General features: G+C 38.4%; 1 protein-coding gene across 3 annotated transcripts in view; it reads right to left on the bottom strand.

Moving 5' to 3' along the window:
- dnah5 (dynein, axonemal, heavy chain 5) overlaps positions 1-23083 on the bottom strand; it is a 97232-nt gene that overhangs the window by 38912 nt on the left and 35237 nt on the right. For all 3 annotated transcript variants that reach the window (XM_030393886.1, XM_030393887.1, XM_030393885.1), the window contains 20 exons: positions 22592-22662; positions 21827-21934; positions 21440-21627; positions 20281-20475; positions 19201-19335; positions 18812-18919; positions 18123-18276; positions 17766-17912; positions 15117-15358; positions 13733-13909; positions 12968-13172; positions 12558-12700; positions 10569-10703; positions 10104-10226; positions 9642-9855; positions 8769-8992; positions 7399-7597; positions 7117-7289; positions 6298-6428; positions 3924-4077 (listed from right to left, as the gene is read on the bottom strand). In XM_030393886.1, the coding sequence (XP_030249746.1) occupies positions 3924-4077; positions 6298-6428; positions 7117-7289; positions 7399-7597; positions 8769-8992; positions 9642-9855; positions 10104-10226; positions 10569-10703; positions 12558-12700; positions 12968-13172; positions 13733-13909; positions 15117-15358; positions 17766-17912; positions 18123-18276; positions 18812-18919; positions 19201-19335; positions 20281-20475; positions 21440-21627; positions 21827-21934; positions 22592-22662 (3226 nt within the window). The remainder of the gene's footprint in view (positions 1-3923; positions 4078-6297; positions 6429-7116; positions 7290-7398; positions 7598-8768; positions 8993-9641; positions 9856-10103; positions 10227-10568; positions 10704-12557; positions 12701-12967; positions 13173-13732; positions 13910-15116; positions 15359-17765; positions 17913-18122; positions 18277-18811; positions 18920-19200; positions 19336-20280; positions 20476-21439; positions 21628-21826; positions 21935-22591; positions 22663-23083) is intronic.

Genomic DNA, 23083 nt, shown 5'->3' with positions numbered 1-23083 from the left:
ACCCTCTCCTCTCTATCACCTGGTTTCAGTTTATTAGTACAGGTTAATCTAAGTCATTTTACAAAACATAGAACTTCTTTTCCCTTTTTGTCACCAATTATGCATGCCAGGGAAATGCATCCATCACTTGAATATATTAGGGATAAAAATACATATTTTGTATTGAAGTATTGATTACTGCTATGATTAATAAATGTTCTGAGAAATTAACTCATGCCATTTTAGAAGTTACCTGGCTAACTGAGTAATCGTGCTTAGTGTAATATCCCACGTCTGGACTTGTTTTGTTTTTGGAAGGCAGCTTTCTGACTGGTGAACATACAAAACAAAACCAATGCTGACATTCTTTGCAGTTTCCTATGATGACTGGAGCATCTTATTTTTTAGGTTTTTATGTATGGCCTCTTATTTATATATTTTGTGACCATTTTGTATCACATGTACCTTGTCAATTTCCTTGATAAAAGGCAGCTGCTGAATGATATTTCATTTAAAGTAAAGCACTGTTTCTTACTTATATTAACTTACAGTGGATTATGACTGACACTGTAGTATTTACGAACTTGTTTGACTTTTTTCCAGTTGATTAGGCACTGAGCTGCAGGCACTGCTCATCCTCCTCACACTGCTTTGGCCTAAAAATCCTTACTCTGTTAAAACACACCCTCTTTGTCTTTGACTTGTGGGGATAGTGGTAGTGCACACTCTCACATTGCTTTTAGCGCCTTTTCACTAAATCCCTAGTTACCAACAGAGAGACTGAGCGAGTAACAGAAAGGACAGAGCAGGAGAGAGTTTAGGAGGGGCATGAGGTGTTGTGGTTCGAAGCACCATGTCTGGAACATCTGCTGGGTTTCTCTCACATAAACAACAACCTCACACCAACCTCACTCTTCCTTTATTCATTTCTCATCTCTGTTAGTTTCTCTCACACATAGTCATCCTAACACATCTGCGACACAAACTTCTCTCTCCCTCCAACATACCAACCACAACACATAAACCTGTCACCTGCACACAAACAACACCCAGACACACATTCTCCCAAGTTTTCCCCACTTCTTTTTACCTCCCTTGGTAAAACAGCTGCTGCATTAAGTGTTAACTGGAAAGGGAGGTATCGCAGGAGGGTGGGCAGACTGAAAGGAGGAGCATAAAGGAAGGAAAAGATGAAGAAGTGCATATATAAGAGGAGGTAAAATTGAGTGGAAAACAGGAGGTGAATGACAAGATTTCTGTTTGAGGTCCAGCGTAAAGAAGAAAAAATGAGAAGAAAAAAACAACCAAAAATAAATATGTATTAGTACTAAAAAAAATTCATGCGCCTACACGGTTGACATCATTGGTCAAGGTGACGGCACACAACCACAAGGTGAGGAGGATGGTGATGCATAACTCAACCAATGGGAACACAATATGTGAACATCACTCATGTTTCATCAAACATTTATCTTTCACAGCCAGCATCAAAAATTACAGATGAGAAGATAACATTTATGAAAGCAAAAAGATTTCTCCATTACTCTGGCACATGGGGAACTTCTTATAATGCTCTTTGCTTATGCTCAGCATTAAGATGCTGACATAAAACAGGGGCTGTTTTCACAGCTTGTTGCCCCCACAGAACATCAGCATTCCAGCACAGGGAGCAGGGAAGAGGTGGGTAAAAGCAGCAAGACTCCTGTGTCAGCACAGAACAGCAGTAGGAGTAGAAGCTTAATGGATAAGTAACTGGGGGCGAGATACTGTTTAAAATTTAAATAGCTTGACATTAGAAGTGAATAAAATAGTGATCAGTTTGCTTGGTCCTGTCAGTTCATACCAGACAGAAGGTCCTGCTCAGTAGTCTTAATTTTCCATCTTGGCAATCAATGGTCCATTTTTCTTTGATTGTGACTGTATCTTTGGTGATAAGGTAATTGCTGTGGTGTCTTGTAGAACTGTTCTTCAACAAAAATCAAGACAGTCTGGAAGACGGAGGGGAAAAAATGAAGGTAGGTTAAGAATAGATAGGAAGAGCAAGCAAGGGGGGACAAGGATTATCTGAAGAGGAGGTGTGAAGGACATAAAGACAAGAAGGAAGGGGCTTAAAGGCACATAAATAACTAGAAGAAAAGGAAGGACGAAAGATGAAAAAGGACAAATATTATGTGTCGGAATACAGATTGAAAATTGAGGGAGAGAAAGGAAAAGATAGGGCAAAATGGGAGAATGGTAAGACAAACAGGAGGTAAACCATACAATGGGGGACGAGAGAAAGGATTAGTGGGTAAGATAAAAGGGGGAGAAGAAAGGGTACTTTAAAATTGCACCACCATTTGCCCTAACACAATCACTAAATCCAGTAAAATGGCTGATCCTGGGTCTGAAGCTGAGTATTGTGTAGCACTTGACCTTGAGGCTCCCTGCCCAAAATTGTGGCTGTAATACAAAGTAATACATGAAAAAAGCAATTCTGCAGCTATAGTGTAGAGTGCAACAGTACAGAGAAGACAAATTTGTATCTGTCTCTTCTGTCTGTCAGTTCCAGCTTCAATTTATTATATCCAAAATCGATGGGAAAAACAATTGTGAAATGCTATCATATTGACAGAGAAAATGCAATTTCCTTTTTAATTTGATTGAATTGAACTGCACTGCTCATATTGCAAGTGAAGACGACATGGCTTTCTCTTCTCAGAGGCTGCTGTTGCTGCCTTAGTATAACCATAATGAAAGCTTTATTTCACTCATGGCTGTCATCGCTGTCAGTTTCAGCCGTGTACCACAAGTATAACTAAAGCTTTGGTGTTTGACTAGATGGTGTCAATGCAAGTATCTGAGTCAGTGTAGCAACTTTGTGTATCCCTAGTAGGCTTTCCCTCATAATAAAGTGTTTGTGTTGATTATCAAAACTGCCCAAAAAACACAGATGTGCCAGAGCATTCATTCAAATGTAATTAAGCAGGAAAACAAATCTGATTGCAATGATATTATACTAATAAGCAAGACTTACATCTAAATTATATGGAAATGCACGTGTATACGACATGCACTGGGAAATGTTTGGTTGAATTAACTAAACATTTCCCCCACCTGATATCATCAAAAGTAACAGCTACTTATGACTTTCGCAACAACATGCCTACATTTTTGAATGAAGGCTGAATTTGTACTCAATCCTCAAGCCACATGTCCCACTTAATAAATGTGTAGTTGTGGTAACACACAAAGCTGGCTGACCTGTTGGATCAGCACATAATATGTGTATGTGTGTGACCTCCTGATTAAAACAGTGAAGATGGTGAGGGTCACTCAGTCTTCTTCCTGTCCCCAGCTGCAGAAAATCCAGGATATCTTCCAAAAACAAACTTAAAAAAGTAATCTTTAATCAAGGAAACTATTTGACTATATAATGACTATATCATTTCTTGAGTTTTGGTGAGCTGAAGATATATTTCCAAACTGGTGGACAAAAAAAGATCCATTCTATTTTAATCTAAATTTATAATACTACAACTTCCTTTATTGTGCAGCTGACTGTCACAACTTAGGCTGGTTTTAAAAGCAGCTGAATACCTTATTTAGTTACGCAGACATCTTAGCCCCTCATCCTGTCAAGTAGTTTTAACATCTTAAACATTTTAATAAAATAATTTAACATCTAACTGCTACGTCTAAGGCTACACATGGCCTTATGCTGACCTACCTTCCTTCATGTGTGTTCCCTTTGAGCGAGAAAACAGATTTTTGTGATTCATCCTACCTCAAAGCACCAAACCAAGGGGGACCTTTTTCTGTGAGGGCCCTTCAGAACCTCAAGCTAGCATCAATGTATTTGACACATTTAACATGTTCACATCAAATACAAGTGTATACTCCAATAAGCATGCATTCATGCATGTGTGTTTTTTGTGTTTTTTATCCATGTGTGTGCTCCTGACCTCTCCAGATGACAGGACATTGTTCATGTACTCGAGGAAGGACTCTTCTTTGATTTCGTTGTCAGTAAAGATGAAGCTGACGCCTTTGCCGTTTTGGCCAGCCGTTCTGTACAAACCCTTCAGGTCATCCATCAGGTTGGCTGTGTTGTATGAGCTGGCGAAGAACAGAATGCATAAAATAAATATGGACTTAAGATTATCTATTTTCTAGATCTGCTATTGTCAGACTGAGCAAAGACAGGGTAAAATGATAAAAAAGGAAAATTGTGTGTGGAATATATTTTACTTTCAGAATGATACTGTCTGAGTTAGGCACGATGTACTGTTTGAAGTTGAGGCAATATCACACTGTGCAACAGCATTTTTCTTTCTGACAGCCATAGCATCTGTGTGGCAGGCAAAGTTCAGTGCACTGCTAAAATATACGGTAAGTTGCTTCACTCTAATATTAAAGTAAATATCATTACAAAAGACATCTTTAAAGGAGTCATCACCTGGAAATCGCAATTTCTCTCGTTAAATCATGCATATTGGTGTTGGACCTCTGTTGTAACTTGCCTGAAAAGCTGGAGTTTGAAAGTGGCTTATTTTTTTCGCTTTGGCTCTTTTTCTGAACAGGAATAGCGCACAGTAGTGCGCGTTCCTAAAGCACGAGATTTTGACTCTGCTCCTGTGGTGACGTTACCACAGGAGGCTACTTGCATATGCATCGGCTCACAGCCGTCCTCAGCCAGAGTGAGCACGCCGAATCTGCTTATTTCTCTGTCATTTTCACGCCATACATCATCACCGCCAGCATTAAAACTCAGGTCTTACATGTAAAACACGAGTGTGAAAAGTAAGACGGAAAAAAAAAGAATTTACCATTCAGAGACATCTTGCTGTTAACGTGTATCTTCCACCGCCTCTGCCTCTTCACTCTCACGTTCGGTTTCCGATTCTGGCTCGTACATAAATGCCTGAATTCCGTAAGGTTCGTCATTTAGTGTGTGCGCCATGACAGGGGGCTGTTTATGTTTTGGAGTCTGTGTGTGCATGCAGGCTCGCCCCCCATTCCGGCTCTGTACTTCCTGCGGCCAATCAACGTGCGCCTCATTACATATTAATACAATGCACATCCGGACCGGTCAAAACCTCGCGCATAATCTCGCGTGAGAAAGTCGCGGTATGAAAAAGTGTCAGAACAAGCTCTATGTTTGTTTTTTTTTATTATTTTTTTTTCTAATAAGTTTTAAGAAATTGATCCAAAGCGATCCAAGAGGGACTGGATATGTAAAAAACCAGGTGATGACTCCTTTAAATCTTTTATGATCAAATTATATTGAACAGTAATATGCCACCCTGTTCTTGAATATGGATATACTGCCCGGTGTGTTGAAATTAAAAGATTTAATCATTAACAGTCTTGTAGCACTGTGTGTACGTGTGTTTGTGTCTGCAAACATTGAAAGATTTTCAGGTTACAGATGCTTTTGTTAAGGTAGTGAAAAGAAAAATGTGTTAACATAATAACATATTTCTGTCTTATTGGTGGTAAAGACGTAAGCAATGTCCTAGTTGCTCGTTTTTAAATGTGCCTCCATCTGTTTTTGTATGTGAACTTGAATGAATTATAGCAAGTGAGTTGAAATATAAGCAGGAGTGTGAAAGTGGAAAATTAATGGGTGGAATTAATGGCAAGAAACTAAATTCTAAACACTGTCATCCTAACCTTGTTACTCTCTTGTTAGAGTTTAAAGGAATAGTTTACATGAAAGCATGAGAAAGGATTGCAGAGAATAAGTATTGAATGAAAAATAGAGATGTAACTGTACTGGATGTGCATGCAAAAGACAACTGGCTGTGTTTGTATAAAAGAAAAAAAAGAGAGAAAAAAGAAATATCAAGCTGCCTGTTTTCTCTAGAGAGGGTTGTGCAGCCAAGGGGAGAAACACAAGGCTCATTCATATTAATAGCAAACACTAAAATCTGTTAGGAACAGAGCAGACGGGAAATATGACAGCAACAAATGCACATGGGGACCGAGGGAGAAAAAACATTTGACAGGTTGGAAGAGCGAGAGAAAGGCCAGAGTGAGACACAGAACAATGAGGCAGACAAAGTGTAGGACAGAGCCAGCAGAGAAAAATGACTCAGTTGAAGCAAGGACAAGTTTTTTCTATTCTGCTGAATCAACTGCGCTTAAAAGAGTCTCATAGGAGACAATGATATAGTTTGACTGAGAAGATGGGTGGCCAGCTCTCTAAAGATACTATACAATAAATACTAATCAGATCCCATTTGTTATAGAATGTATATTTTTGATTTTATATATATATATATATATATACACACACACACACACATATCCATGTGTATTGTATGTGGACATTACCGTGTGAGAGTGATCTGGAAGATCTTGTATCCAGCTATAAATGAGGCCAGTCTTGTCAGGCTCTGTTTACCTGAACCCCCGACACCAACCAACAAGGCATTACCTCCAGGTGTCCGGATTATCCTCGACACCTACATAAACAAAACCATACAAACAATAAATAAATAAACAAACAAAGCAGAAAGAGTGGGAGATTCTGTCTGAGTGCAAGTGAGCAAGCATGTAAGTGTTTCAAAGCCATATATATTAAGTTGTTTTGGGTTTGAAGGCTGTAGCAGCACATCTAGGGAATCCAAATGCAAAAAGCGTCACCAGTTATTGGTTAAAAGGGACCATTTGTTGTATCAGATAGCCAAACACGGAGATCCAATAGGATCTTCTTGTCTCAAGGCTATGTCTTTGGGTTTTTATAGAGTTTGGTTGAGGGTACGACATATTAAATGTTTTTAATGAGTTTAGTTTGAAGATGTGATATGTAAGATTTCATAGGTCAAAGGTAAATTAAGGTCTAGTCATTGTTGTTGAGTTGTGCACTTGCCTCATCCTGAATGTTTCCAACAATGTTCAAACCTAGAAATATCTGTAATTGTACTCAAGCTAATTATGTTTCTTTTGGTCGTTTGTTGCTTCTGGGTAAACACCAGACGATGATAAGTCAGAGTGAGGAAGGAAGTCAGAATATGACTAAACATTATACTTTTCTGTGTGGGTCATGTCACTTTTTACACTTTTTGTTCTTTTCTGTAAAATAGAGAGCTTGTGATATCTACTCTTGCTAATATTACAATTTCTTGGTAGTGTGGCTAGACTTTGAAGTACCTTGACCAGATGTATCATAGCATCCTGAAAGAAGACCATATCCATGCCAGTGCCCCTGATGCTCTCATTGTAATGGCTCAAGAACATGTTCAGACGCTCCTTTAAACTCTCAAACGACTCCATAGGCTCGTAAACTTTGGGCAAATCAAAGTCTGAATCTTCTGGCTCTTCCCCTGTGAGGAAATACATGTTAAATTAAAATGATCACAGTTCAATTGTGAAATATAATACAGCAACACTGTTGAAATGGTCAAGTTCCAAGTCTTTGTGATGGATCAGTACCTGTAGCCTCAGGTGCATCTCGTAGAAAGTCGACAAAGTAACTGTCTAGCCCAGAGTCAACTACCTTCTTGTGCTCCTCACTGAGCTCCACCTCTACCAGCTTTACCAAAGCCTGGTCTAACCACTCCACATCTTCAGGCATGGTGAATCTGTCAGCTATCACACGTTTGCATTCGTGCTTCCACAGTGCCAGCAGCACCTGGAAAAATACATATTTTGTATATTACGTATTATTTTTGCCATTCAAGTGAGTGGTCTTACTGAATTAGCTAATTCAGGTCTATTGCACATGAAGATACAGAGAGCATTATCAATGACCTATGACATTGATGTGGAGAAAGTGTTATCATTTATGAAAGTCTAGTTTGATAGCAATGTAAAAAAACATTCAAAAACACTGAGCAGAGACACACCAGATCATTTACTCACACTGATATCTATTTAACCAGACACTGATTAGATGTATTGGTTGCAAGAATTCTCCACTTACAGCAACCTCACCATGAAATACAATGAAAGTTACATTCATTTATATTCTATATTCTTGTATTATCTTGGAGTGATTCAGTTTATTCTAGTCTTGCCAGACAACTCTGTGTCTTCAGAGTTGAGGTGGCAGCCTCAGCAGGGATGTTGAACATATTTGCCTCCACTCTGAGGCAGCCTTAGGTAACAAGATATATTTCATTGTATTAAATTATTCAGTGAGGCCACAAACCAACAGAGAGTTGGCCACCTCAGCAAGAATTGAGCTTGCAATGCCAGAATTTTCTATTCCTTACTGCCAACAAGCTCTTCTGTCTCTCTCCACTACTGTGAATATATATCATGTATTCGTATACTAGATCTTCCATATAACTAGGGGTTTTGATCATTCTTTGTGAGGCTCTCTATAGTACTCTAGTCTATGGAGTGCCATACTACACTACATTAAATTATGTTACTTCTCTCTATGCTGTTTAGAGGCGAGTAACTCGACTACTGGGAGACATTATGTCCAAGCACCACAATAACCTGGTTACTGTATTTGAACTAAGGCTGGCATATGTTAAGTGTATTACATGCATTAGAATGTTGTGTATTTGGATGGATGGCTCATTGAGAGACTTATAGGCCTTTATATTATAGTGTTATTGTTAGTTGAACTTCCGATTGAATCATTTTACATTAATATCGTCTTACCATTATTGTTGTAATTCTCTGTCATATACTAGCATTGTTGTAAAACCCTGTATACATGGTCATGTAATCATTTAAAACCAGTTGCAATGTAGCCATGTTAGCCATCTTCCAGTTACATGATATTTTAGAAATTAAGATATCCCAAAAAAAAAAGTCAACTACTGTACTGTACAGTACTGTGTCCTCACCTGAGCAGAGTTTACCACCTCAGCGTTGGTATTGAGCATGCCTTGCCAGATCCTGGAGAGATCCCTCAGGTTGAAAATGTAGTGGAACTTGGCTGGAGTTGGAAGCATCTTGACTTTTGTCAACTGCCAGAGACGGCGGGTCAGAGACACTAAGCGGCATACTGTGCTCTGAACCTCACTGGTGAAACCACGACGTGCAGAGAAGTGGCCCATGCCAATTACACCTATGTAATAAGGTCCAGGGTGGGTTAGTTGTAAGATTGAAGGTGGGAAAGTGACCAAAACACATCTTATTTATTTTGTGTCCAATCTTTTGAGTTCATAAATAATACTTACATGTAGTACCACAAATTACATTGCAAGGAAAATTTACATTTTATTATTCATTTTCTTAGTATAAATTCAGCATCATTAATATCAATGCTGATAACACATTTCCTAAAAGGGTAAGTTTGACAGTGGATAGTTGTCATTTACACACATAGGAAAACATGGGAAAATTGGAAAATCCACTTGAAGATGTTTTTTTCTCCCACAGACAGGCTCAGACTGATATCATAAGTGTCCGACAACATAATGAAAAGGATTTCTACAGAGATCAGCCTTTTTTTTAAAGATCCGTTTAACCAGAAGCAGCCACAATCACTCTCGCCAAAGCCACCAGACTCAGCAGCAATTTACAAATAAAACTCCAACCCATCTTGGTTCCAGCAATTATCAACTCTGGTTTGTTTGAAATAACCACTTTCACTTATATTTTGGGGAAAATGGTCCTGGTTGGTTGAAAAAAAATAAAATAAATCACAGATCTTACCCTTTAACATTGAGCAAACTTTTTAATGTGGTACTTAATTTAGTAATGATTTCACTCACCAAATATCTTGTCAATGGAAGCATTGGAAGGCAAGGTACAGTTAAAGATAGAGAACTGCCTTTTCAGTCTCTGTGGGATGTCATTACGACCTCCTCCTGGATGGATCATAGCTGCTAGAAACTGAACATCTACAATATTGGTGAACTCTCCCGGTTTCTCCAGATTGAAAAACCCATTTTGCTCCATGAGCTGCCTGACAATCTCATTTGTCACCTATGAAGAAGAGGCATTTGTTATAAGTTCATGTTAGCATTCTACTTTGCCCTTATCATTAGTTTCTATAACTATTATTCAATTAGGAAACAACATGTGTAACATTAAATTGTCTAGTAAATGAAAACATGACTTGAATTGAAATGGAAAAACAAACAAACTAGACATTAGTCACTAACTGAGGGACATGAAAGGGAATGTTTTGGTATTTCAACTTAAATTGAATTGATGTTATAATAATCCCAAACCTGATCTCCCCATTCGTTGATGACAGGCATGTTGATATCGTCTATAAAAATGGACATTTTCTTCCCAGCAGGGGGTCCATAAGTGGTCCCCATCCTCTTGTCCACATAGCTCTCTACTGTCCTCTAAAGCAGAAAAGGTTGAGCGAAGAAAACAAATAGGACAACATATATGGTGATGAAAAATGCAGTTAAAAGTGCGAGGGAGAGAAAGTAAGTTCCACTCAGACAGAATCCTGATTAACAGCTTGATCAATGTGCCACTTAGCCATGCGCAGGAAAGAGACAGCGTTCCTTCCGTCAGCCTGCACATGATTAATCAGACCGGACAGCAATCAATATTACTTCACAAGTTCATGATCATCTATGACAAGTTAACGCAGATGTAAAGCATCCACCTTTTGATGAAACTGCAAAGAATGAACCTAAACTAATTAAGAGTAGAGGAAAAAGATGGTTCTGCTTTACCTGGAACATGAGTGGTGTGGTGGCGGAGGAGAAATTCAGACTCTTTCCAATGTGGGTCTCAGGATCATACTTGGATATGTAGCCCTTGATGATAACAGTCTTCGCTGTCCCTTGCTCTCCGATCAGCAAAACAGCCTGGGAAAATGTTTAAATGTTTTTTTATTATGGTAAACTTTTATGTGAGACTAAACTAAAAGGCAGAGATAATGTAAATTCCATGGAGTGTGAACTTGAAATGGGAGTCAACTATTTAGCTGAGCTTGAAATTTAATCTGTTGACTAAAACTATGTTTGTTCCTGTAAATGCCAATACAGCCCTCTCAGGAAAGAGAAATAGGACAAGATAGAGACACTTTTCAGCACTACGGAATTATTTTAATAATAATAATAATAATAATAATACATTTTATTTAAAAGTGCTTTTCTAAATACAAAGACACTGTACAGAAAACTAACATCAAATCAGTAAAACAAAAGAAAAGAGTACACTAAAAACACATTAGACTGAGCTAAACTTTAAAAGCCATTTAAAAAAGGTGTGTTTTTGTCCGTGATTTGAATGTTTGAGGGTCGGTACAGTCACGGATGTGTTTGGGGAGAGAGTTCCAGAGGGTGGGGGCAGCTACAGAGAAGGCTCTGTCTCCCCAGGTTCAGTGCTTGGTCCTGGGAGGTGGAGGTTTGCATCAGATGAGTGGAGGCTGCGGGATGGATTGTGGCGATGGAGCAAGTCAGTGAGGTAGGAAGGGGCCTGGTTATGGAGGGCTTTGCGTGTGAGGAGGAGGATTTTAAACTGAATACGCTGTGGAACTGGGAGCCAGTGCAGGTTCTGGTTTCGTGCAACTAATGGAGGCTGAATATAATTAATTTAACCCCACCTCTATATATTGATTACTGTTTAGTAATAAATGTTAATTAATCATTAAGAGAACGACAAATGATTTTGCATGGATCCATTTGTCAAAACAATGCCCTAGCCTATTACACAGGCTTATCTACAAGATGAAATCTCAGCAAGTAAGAGGTGAAAGAGCTGCAAATTCAATAAAACTGTCTATAATATGTAGGGGCTTCTTCTAAGATCAGCAGCATGGGAGGATTACATTTTAATAAATGAACAACTGATTCTTAATGGTAGAGTGTGTGGTAATAAGACAAAACTTACAGAAGGCTTGAGTTCATTTAAATAATCATGCTACATGAACTGTACCAGCCATATAAGCTATTGATATGGACCTTTATCAAAGCTTAACATAATGAAACAAGGTTTTCAGATCAGTATATTTTTGTTCGAGATTTAGACCTGGACCCTCCAGGTAAATGGAAGTGAGGGGGCTTCCAAAATGAATTAAAAATAAATAAAATCTCACCCTGACACAATGCAACTCTTTATAAACAAACACACTCCCATGTAGAAACTCCCCACTCTCCATTCATGGCATTAAAAATCTGAATGACTCTCACATACATGCATACAAATTCACTATGATGAATGCCACGTGGTGGAGCATTTGATGGCCTCTTAAGTAGAGTATCGACCACAGTATTTCTAAGCTGGTCTTTTAAAAGAGCTGTTGCTGCATCCAGCCCTGCTGCTATGTTATTGATCTTGAATAGATGCATGTGTGTGTCTACTCAGCTGTATCCAGGGATAAATTAATTATACACTAAGAGGAGAAGAGATTAAACTGGCGGTACCTTCTCTAAAACACTTAACCCACATCATAACCCTTAAAGTAGCTATGAAGAGGGATGTATATATACTAAATTTCCCTGTTCATGCCATCTTTTGAGATCAAATGTCACTTGAAAGATGAGTCAACATTTTGGTCGTTAAAAACATGTAACGTCAACACATCAAGAAGGCACACCGGAAACATTTTATACTATTTTAGACTTTTTTTAACTCAAGTTAAAATGACCCTTTTTCTGGATGCTAATGTTTGACCGGCAGCCCACAGGCAGTGTTTGTCTTCTTTCAGCAAATCTCACCTTGCCCTGCTTGGCAATAGTCTGAATCAGGAAGTCGGTTCTAACATTGTCGACATTTGGGACCAAGATGGAGCTGTACTCTGGGGTGAATTCAGATGGATAAACATACTCCTCCACTCTGGTGCTCCAGTGGACCCACTGACCTGGAAGAAGAACAATTGTGCATGCATTACAAAGATGGACTGTGGTGTAGAGATAAGTTCAAAACATTAAACAGACACCAAGTTTTTTTCCAGTTTGAGAAATATATCTATATTTCAGGGTACGGCACATTATTTGATAAACGCACAGCCTCTGCCAATATAAAGCACAGCATGAGGCATAATGCTTCTGGTCGTCACAGAGCAGCTTTGCTATTTCCTGGCAGCAAGTCTACAGGTGATATCATCTGTTTATCAATGCATGCATACCATCTGCTGTGACATGGTAGTCGAACATGGTGTCCTCACTGTCAGGAGGAATGTTTGGCAAGTTTAGATGGATACTTTCGTTTCCTCTGAGCCAGACCTCCATCTTTCTCCGATCGTCCAGTTCAAGTAAGGCTCCGGTGCTCCACATCAGGGCAAAGACATACAGCCGCTCCAAGTGAGCTCTGGATAACTCACCCCATTGCTCCTGTAGAGTTACACCTATTTAAGATCAATGGCTTCATAAAAGCAAACTTAAGGAAAAAAGAGGATTATTGATCCAAACACAAAAATAATCATGTAAAACAATTCTTTCATCAAAAATAAAGCTTTGCCAACCATTTGGTCTTGAGTTGACTATTACTGATCAATACTACTGCTAATAGAATGATGGTTACACCCCAGTGACCTTAAAAAGGAGCCAGAGCGAAGGACACAATGTATTATTGCTGGTTTTATGCCCTTATTATGCCACTTTGCATAGGGCTTTCAATGGGTGGTATAAAGATGACTTTTGTTCTGAGTAATTTTTCCAGTTTGTGGGATTGAAAACTGAGCAAAAATGTTCTTTTATTTTTTCACATGTTTATGCAGTGCTCAGCTTATATCTTATATTACAGCTGTTAGGGTCTTTCTTAGATCAGCTCATGTTTCAAAACTCCTTTTTCCTAATTTTGGCGGTATAAATTACCCTCTTCTAATATATACGTGTGCTGTCTGAGAACCGTCTGTCCCATGGATGGGAATTCAGAAGAGTTGTAACTTCACCTTTGGTGGTATGAGACCCTGTAGCATGTTGATGCACTGCATGATGACGAATGCCTCGAGCATGTCCATCTTGAACTCCAGTGACTGCACACTGAAGCGGTAGAGCTCAGAGAAGGAGGAAGAGAAGAGTTCCCTAAGCACCTCTGCTTCCTGAGGGGAGCGTTTCTTCAACCAGCCCTGAGAACAACAGCGTCATTGTAGTTAAATAAGATTTTATTAATTACATTATCTTCAAACAACACAGGTCTTATGTAGTGTTAACGAAACATTGGTTGAGCTGTATGATGTGTTTCTTTTCTTTTAACATGAAAAAGAGTCCTCTAAAGATAACTGATACCATTGATAATATTGATGATTGATATTATCCAAATCTGGGTAATTTTTAAACGATTCGCTCCATAAAGCCTTTTTTTTTCATTTAGATTGAGATAATACTGGATAGAGTATCAGGTCTGTGTCAGTTTGGAAAGAACTGACCCAGATATAGTAGTGAATGTCAATGAACACTTTTTTAGCCAACGGCACCTCTTCAAAGAGGATTTTTTTTTGTTATGGCACACAACTCCCAATATAACATTCATACAAGTTCACAGATGCTTTTCAGTTTCAACAATCTTAGACTTAATGTTACAATCATGTAATCCTACTAAACTACACTGTATCAGTTATAATAATCACATATCAAGTGAAGCACCGAATGATATAGGCCAAGTGTTTAAGATTTACTCATAAATGCTTAATTTAAAATAAACAATAAACATAATTAAATGTGCCATTATGTTAAATGTATTTTGTTCTTTTTCTTCAAAACTAAAATGAGCTTCTACAAACGGAACAAAACAAAACAAGGTTGCAGGGATTTCCATGGGACATGCGAGCCTGCTGTTGATCTGCTGAGACCACAACATGCGGGTCTGACTCCACTGACAGGCGGTTTCTTATCTTGTATTCATATATACCTGGGTTGAGAGAGCCAGGTCACACATATATGGTGATGGGAACGGGTAACACCACAGTGAATCGAACATTGATGGCGATCAGTCTTTGTCAAGCAGCAAAAACATGTCCTGTGAAGCTGTTGGCAGAGTCGGGTTCAGTCTGATTTTAGTTTCTTTGTGTGGATTCTGAGAGCTCTGAGAGCTGAGGTGTTTCTGCACATCTTTGAGCTCTATTAAATCTTTCCATCACTTGCTTACCCTTGCTAATGAACAGGAGCACTACATTTGTGCTCCTGAAAAACTCCTAAGCAGTAATGCGTGTTGTGAACCACTGATCGAGATGCTGTTTAGCGTGTACAAATTATAAATTACCAAATCACAAGCATTGCTATTTTCAGTGCTTGTGAAGAGAAACAAATAATCAGGTTTTCATTTAGGCGATTTACCTCAAGTATAGGGCTCCAGTTGAGCACAGAGGAGCTCATGAATACCATGCCATTCCGTGAGACTGTGGCTGGAGAGGCGTTGTCGATGTTATGTGGCTCAAAAACCACTTTACAGTTGGGTGCCATGGGTATACGGTCTCCATTCGCCAGTGTAAGAGTTCTGTTGTCGTCCAAAACTGAGTTTAGGTTCTCAATCCAAATGGCATCGACGGGTCCATCCAGCACTATCCAGATGTTCTCTCCTGAAAAAGAAAATAGTGCTTTTGTTTGTTTACATGTTAATGAATATGATATGAAGCATTACCTATGGTAATTTGCAAGTGAAGAGGATGAAATAGTGTATACATTTAGTGCACAGAAAAGGTGGCAGCAGTCTACTGTTTGCTTATTAGGGAGATCAAATATTGCTCTGCTCTTATGGTTTGGCTCTACATTATCAATAAATCCTCAGGAGTTATCAGTTTGCAAGGAAACAACAGGACTGTTTTTGTTATAAATATACATTTAAATCTTGTCCCTTTTCTGATGTAACCAAAAACCAGAATACAAACACCAAGATATGGCAAGAATAACAGAAAAAATTACGTAGACCCAGAAATAGGGATGTCCCAATCATCCTTTAATATTCAGTAAATGCAGATGCCGTGTCCCGATCCGATACTTAGCTACTTAACTAATATTTATCTGGATAATAAAGCTGCATTAAGAAAAGTACCTGCATCCAAGCTGTTCCTTAATAAGTTTTTTTATTTTGTTGAAACAAAGTATATACACTTTCATATGGCTCTTTCATATTCTGCATATGCTATTGCAACATTGGCCTACCATCTGCCTTGTGTTAGCAGGCGAGTCTGTGATGCTGCGCTGTGAAGCAGACTCTCGTTTACAGTCAGCTCAAGTGTGTGAGACGCAGCCCACACGTGATACCTCCATATCATCCACTGCTTTTTTCATATTCCTTTTGTTGTCACGTAAAATGACGTGGAAGTGTTGCTTGTCTATTTCACACGCGTTCAGCATCTCCTCAATTGCCTGTTTTACATGCTCTGCTGTATGAGACCCACGAAACTAGTGCGCATACCAGCATGTTGTAACTCGAAAGTGGAATCAGTCAATGTAATGTAATGCCGAGATGGTAGTGCATACCAGGAATTCAAAGACTCTGCTGGTTATCCAGAGCAATTAATTAAGTTACCTTCTCTGTAATATTTTATTGCACCAAATGTGTAGTATTAAGTGCAGCTCCTTTGTTACCCCTCCGTGCAGCGATCGTACCGCATATGTTACATGTCGCTGTTGGACTACTTTCGCTTTCTAATTTAAGGTATTTCCACACTGCAGACATTTTATTGACACGTTTGCCAGAGTAACGTTATTTGCGCGTCTCAGTTCTGCCACAAATTATGCTATGACGAAAAAAAAAAAAAAAATTTTATTGGCCTTGGGTCCACACTCAAAATTGCCGATCCCCGATCAGTGGAAAATGCCCACATCGGCCCCGATCCTGCATATCGGATCGGGACATCCCTATCCAGAAATATATGACAGTCTACTTCAGCTGTCAGGAAAAATAACACAATATAGTTGCTGGTCATTAATGAATGTGATAAGTATTCTTCTTTGGTCTGATTCTGGTGTTTAATGCTGCTCTGTGATCAATAAATGATTTGCTCTTAAACCAAAGGTTTTTGCAGTTTGACCATAGTAAAAATAATTATTTACGTACAGACTTCATCAACACAGATCTGGCATAGGATGCTGTTGTTCTATCTGTTGAATCACAGTGTTAATTACAACTTATATCTTTTCCTCATTGGATACTTCACTCAGGAGCCCTGTCACAAGTAAGTCATCTACTTTTCTACAGCAGATTTCTATCAGCTCAAAGCACCAAGCTGCACTGAGTGGTATGATCAGTAACCTGCTGCACAAAGGCAACAGAAAAGAATATAGAAATTAATTCTGCTCGAAGATATGCGTAACAACATGAGAACATACTGTACATGGAATACTTAATTTGCATATTGACACATTAAAGCAAAGGCACATAATGTATATTCATAACAATGCACACATTCATTTTTAATGAAGTGTGTACGATTAGGTTTGTGTGGAAAAATAAAACAGCTGTTGGTGCTGCTTTGAACTGTGGATGTCCCAAGATAATTAAACTTCTCTGCAAAGTAATAACATAAAAAAAGGACAAGCCTAGATTAACAGGGGTACTAATGAATCCTTTTAGGAGTCACATCTTAATTCAGCAGGGATCCCTCTCATGTTTTTCTCTATTCCTCTTATTTAACTTGGAAGAGAGGTTGCTGTTATGAAACCATGCTCCCTTATTTGCCAATTAAACAGTTATTACAGAGTGTGTTAAGCTCCCTATAGACTAAACCTCTGGTATTTGAAGATATTCAGGTTAATCCCAAAGCATGCCTAATAGGACCCATTTTTTAGTGTTAGCTTTTAACCAATTAAATGTAAAACCTTTAAAGATTAAATAGTCTCTAATTTACACAAAATATAATTTAATTTACATGAATTAGAACACTGTAATAAATACTAATTTATAATTTTTTTAAAGACTTTATTAATGTCAGCTCATCTCACCTCCAATGAAACCAATGCTGAGTAAACTAGTTTTCTTACCTTTCTTTGCTCTCAGCGTTTTCCTCCAAAGTGTTGAGAAGATGCCATCAGTCCAGTCATTTGTGGCAACATCCAGTCGACCAAACATCTGAGGGGCAGTGATGGCTTTGGGGTTCATGCGCATCTCTTTGTGAGGTTGACCACACTCTGATCAAGAAACACATTGCAATAGATATCAACTTTTGTAAGAGAAGTATAACACACCAAATGTATTCACACAAAGATATGCTTGTAGAAAACAACAACATGCAAACAGATTTGTTTAGTTTCACTTTTATTTTAAAGAGAGAAAGTGTGATTCTTTCTCCTTGTCTCTCTTCTTCTGAACATTCATCCCAACCATACACAAAATCCTACCTGTCATAGCTCTCATTAGCGTGTGTATGCAAGTTGTTTTTCCAGCCCCACTGGGCCCGAGGGCCATCATGCCATGTCGGACCCTCTGAGTCTCAAACAGTTGGATAACCTTCAGCTTCCAGGGGGGGTGACTGATCAGACCTGCATCCTCAACCTGACAGAGCACATTTTATGTTATTCATAGTACATCTGCAGTTTACCATACCAAACATTTAAGCATTTATACTATATAGTGAATGAATACTATATTCTGGTTGGCTGGAGGTTGTCAATTGATTCCTGATAAACGCACAAGTATGGAACTACTAAACAATGCTGCAATTCAAAAAGCTAACATTTTGCTGTATTTCTTACTATCTATTTTCTCTGCACTGTTTGCCAGTTACTTAGGTTAGGTCCTTGACAAATGGTAAATGACACTATTTGTATCCCTTTGGGGGCCATAACTTGAGGCATTTAAGAGTGACAAGAAAGATACAGGGGTCCCACAGTCCATTAGTCTTTTGCCCGATTTTGCTCAGCTTCTTTTCCCCCACTCTCAGCTTCTGTTTACTTTTTACTCTGTCCTTCTCTCTGTCACTTTCTCACTGTACCCTCTCTCTCTCCCTCCATCTCTATCTTCCTGTATTTCTCTGCCATTTCACTCTCCCTTACACACTCAGACAAATTCATCCCTCACTGCTCCCTACCTGATTGTCGATTGCAGCCTCTAGTTCGGGGTAGCCTGCTTTATCAAGTTGGATGCCTGGGAAGAGGTCCTCAATCAAACTCAGGAAAAGCGGCTCATCCTCATCGATCTAACAAACACACACATGCGTACAAACAGACAAATGTTAGCAAAAACCTGCACAAAGCAGCTGGGAATGATTTATCTTAAATAAATAAAAATATGTATTCATCATCTATCATTATCTTTGATTACTGACCTTATTCTTTGTTTAATTCTATTGTTCTGCTCATGAAAATGTACATTTTCTTAATTGATCTATTCTTCAATTTTGTTTACACAATTTTCAAGATTAGCTATTGTTGCTCAAGCTTTCTAGCTCTATTGTATTATATTCCATTCTAGACTGACCAGTTTAGATAAGTTCATGTCCCTGAGGACCCTCATAACGATGGTGGACTCTGTGTCATTGGGGTTGGCTCGCTTGGCTGCGCCCAGTGTTCTCAGCACTGACAGGATGTTTCGTAGACCAAAGTCATAGTGAACCTAAACAATGACAAAGAGCATTTTAGATTCATCATTATCTATTTGTAAACATCTATGTAAAACCAGCAATTCATTGACAAACTTTATGAAGAGGGTTGAAACACACACACACACACACACACACACACACACACACACACGTAATCTGGCTGTCAAATGATTAAAATATTTTATCTGATTAATTACAGGGTAGCTGTGGATTAATTACAATTAATCAACATTCCTAAATATGACTGAAGATTTCACATTTTCTCTGTATATTGTTGTTGGAATGGAACGATAAATGACAGGAGGCGGATACATATGTTTAACATTTGTTTTGTATTCATAACAAATCCAAATTATGTTATTACCGAGATTGAAAAATAACTAAATTTTCAAATTTCCCAATCTCCTAATATGGGATGTGTTATTCAGAATTTATTTTTTATTCATGTATTTTTTCAAATCAGACTAAAAGTTAACCTTCATTCTAAACAATTTGGGCATTTTAGACATTGCTCTTTTGGATGGATGAAACATTTTTTTTTAACAACTGCAATTTCACATAATTGAATGTGTCCCTTTTAACTATTCTTCTTGTAGCCAGTTGCTGAGGCAAACTAACTGGTTAACATTTTATGTAACATTTTCGTGCAATTCACGGCATGTTTATTGATTGTTCCATCTTTTCTTATACTTGAACTTTCCATCCAAAGGGCCAACAGTTTCTACAGATTCCTCAACCTCGTTCGGGTCACAATCAGCCATAACATTAGAGCGACGACGAGTGGACAGAGTGGGATGAATGATGGGATATACGGGGCGGGTAATTCTGCACGTGCTTTAAAAAAATTATTGCGTTAATTCCACAAATTAATAGGATCACGTTAACATGTTAATTTTGACATACATATATACATATACATATATGCACATAGCTAGGAAGCATCACATTTTGTTTACCTGTTTTGAGAGTTGCTCCTCACACAACTTGTAAAGAGTAAAGAACTTGCGGGCCAGCTCCATGTTGTCTATAAACCCACAACTCGCCAGTTTTACCCTTATGATGATTTGACGGTCAGGAACCATCATAGCCACAGAGCGAAAGTTGATCTTCAAATTCTCAGGAAGCTCTTGACGACCTGCATACCCTGGGTTCTGATTATACAGGAAAAGGACAAATTAGTTTTAAATAGGGTAGAAACAGAATACAATTTAATACTGCGTATTTCACATTTCACAGAAGTTTTAGATCTCAGATTTTAGTGTAACAAATAATACATGAAATAAATACATGTGAACAACAAAATAATTCACACAGTATGTTATTCAACAGATTTATAGGTAAGCAGGTGTATGCATTTAGTCCATTTTACAAGATATATGTGCACACCACATTTCGTCACTTTGTTTACTCATGAGTATACACCAGAAAACTACACAAAATCTTAGGTTATTGCTAGAACATCATTAAAGTTCATAGCAAGCTCTATCACTTAGATAGTTAAACCCCTATAGACACAGCTCTGTCCCTCCTCTCCACACATCCTGCCTTTGATTACTGTCTCTATATACATAAGTGCATGCACACGTATGTGTGCATATACACACTCACTCGCACACAGACAGTAAAAGCAAAAGAGAATGATCTCTGACCCCTCTTCCCATGCGAGAGAATTATTCCTCTGTTCTTTATTTAATGACTTGCCTTGGGATAGCAACTGTGCCAAGGAGACAAAGTGATCTTACAACTACTGTATGAAGGTTATGATAATGAACACTGACCAACATTATTAATAAAGAAGCAGACCTTCGTCTTTAATATTGTACAAACTGACTTATAAAATATTACATGGTCTAAGTCAATTCCATTTAACTACGATAATCAAATATCATAAAATTGTAATATTTGTGATTTATTGCATGCATTCTTAATAACAAGACCAAGTTATTGCGTGAAATAGCAGTTAAGGCTAAAGGTTGAAACTTTCCTCAACAGATATTTGAGTGGGTGGATTTTCAAAAGCTAGAACAATACCATGAGAATGAAGGTTATAGCGCTACAACATGAATAGCAGTTTTTAATAAAATGTTTTAATAGTGGCTCTCTTATGTCACTGACCATGGTAAGGAAGATGCCAAACTCAGGGTTCATATCCACATTGTCTCCATCAGTGAAGATAAAGTTTTTGCGACGTTCTTTCTTGCAGGTGAGAACTATCGCGATCTGCTGGGCCGCCACAGATAAAACTGGGAGGTCAATGCGGTTGAACTCATCAAAACAACCCCATGAACCGGACTGAGCCAAACCTGGAAATGACACACATGCAACTTTATGGTCACTTCAAAAGAACTAAATGTACGACTCCAAAATAATTCAACACACACAGCTGTCCCAAACCCCTCAAGCTACACAGGACATTTTAAGCCTCCGATGGGCTCTAACCCTAAACCTTTTCTCGTGATGCTTTTTTAGCAATAAAGCACCAAGCTGAATTGTGACTCTTACCTTTGAATATTCTTCCCAGGCCTCTGAAGTCCATCTGGTCAGAACAGTTGAAGACCACAACATACTTTCCCAGACAGCGGCCCATGTCTTTTGTGGTCTCCGTCTTACCTAATAACGAAAGGCAGATTTGGCATATCCCTAAATGAAATGTAACAATTTTTCAACAGCAAAATAAATACATTCTCTAACCAAAATACATCTCCCTAGTGGAGCGGTTACCAACCTTTTTGATTTGTGGTCAATTAAAATGAAGCATTGGGGACCTGTGACCCTTTATCACGGTCTGAAGGCAGTAGGTTAGTGAGTGAATTTAAACTTATTTTTCTATTTTTCTTTTTGAAACATTGTAGGATGCATCATAATGATGAAATGCATCTATTTATGTCTATGTAAGCATGATAACTTTGAATTAGGACTTTGGATTGGATAAGTCGGAGTAACTATATAGCAATAGCCAATCTTCTGGGCTAATAGGTCATATAGAAGCTTCAGTAATTAATTCTAAAAAAAACTCCTTGTAGTACATTAAAGATAAAAAAGATTTTAAAAATCAAGAAATTAGACAAAATTTAGAAAAGTTAACATTGACTGTGAAGCCAATAATGATTTCACAACCCTTTAGATTTAATTTGGGGATCACTGCTAGTATTTATTTTCCTATCTGGATAAAATTATCTATTTTACTAAGTGGAAAAAAGTATACAAGTATCAGTGTTTCATTGACACGCTGTCCCTCAAGGTAATACTTTAAGGCCTCAATCCTACCTGTTCCTGCAGGACCAGCAGGGGCTCCACCCATACTCATACCTAGAGCCTGGGCTAAGGTGATGTAGCACCTGACCAAACATAAAAAGAGAGATAGTTAGATTTCATAGGCTTAATAAACTTAAGAATTTGCTTCCTCATAATGCAGTTTTTATTTTCCCTCACTTTTAGTTTAACACACAATAAAACTAATATGATATGATTCTCCACAGGGAGGTTGGAGGTCAGACACAGCTAGAGAATGCTAGCCCCAAAGCTGGTAGGGATTTAGTGTCTTGCTCAAGGACACTTCATCAGAGAGGATGACTGACACTGGGCCCTGACCCAGGCCCTTTGGCTAAACACTGTACTTCCTTTTCATCGTGAAGCTGGCCTCATGACGAAACTGCACTTGCAACCAATTTTGTGCCCTTCAAAGAATGTAGAACGAATTAGAACACAGCTATTAAAACTATTTTCTCATCATCATTATCCCTCATCTTCTATCCCCAT

This window comes from Sparus aurata, chromosome 17 (genome assembly GCF_900880675.1).
Source record: "Sparus aurata chromosome 17, fSpaAur1.1, whole genome shotgun sequence".
NCBI classification, from domain to species: Eukaryota; Metazoa; Chordata; class Actinopteri; order Spariformes; family Sparidae; genus Sparus; species Sparus aurata.
Note: the sequence above shows the minus strand (reverse complement) of the source record. Positions and strands in the feature narration are given on the sequence as shown.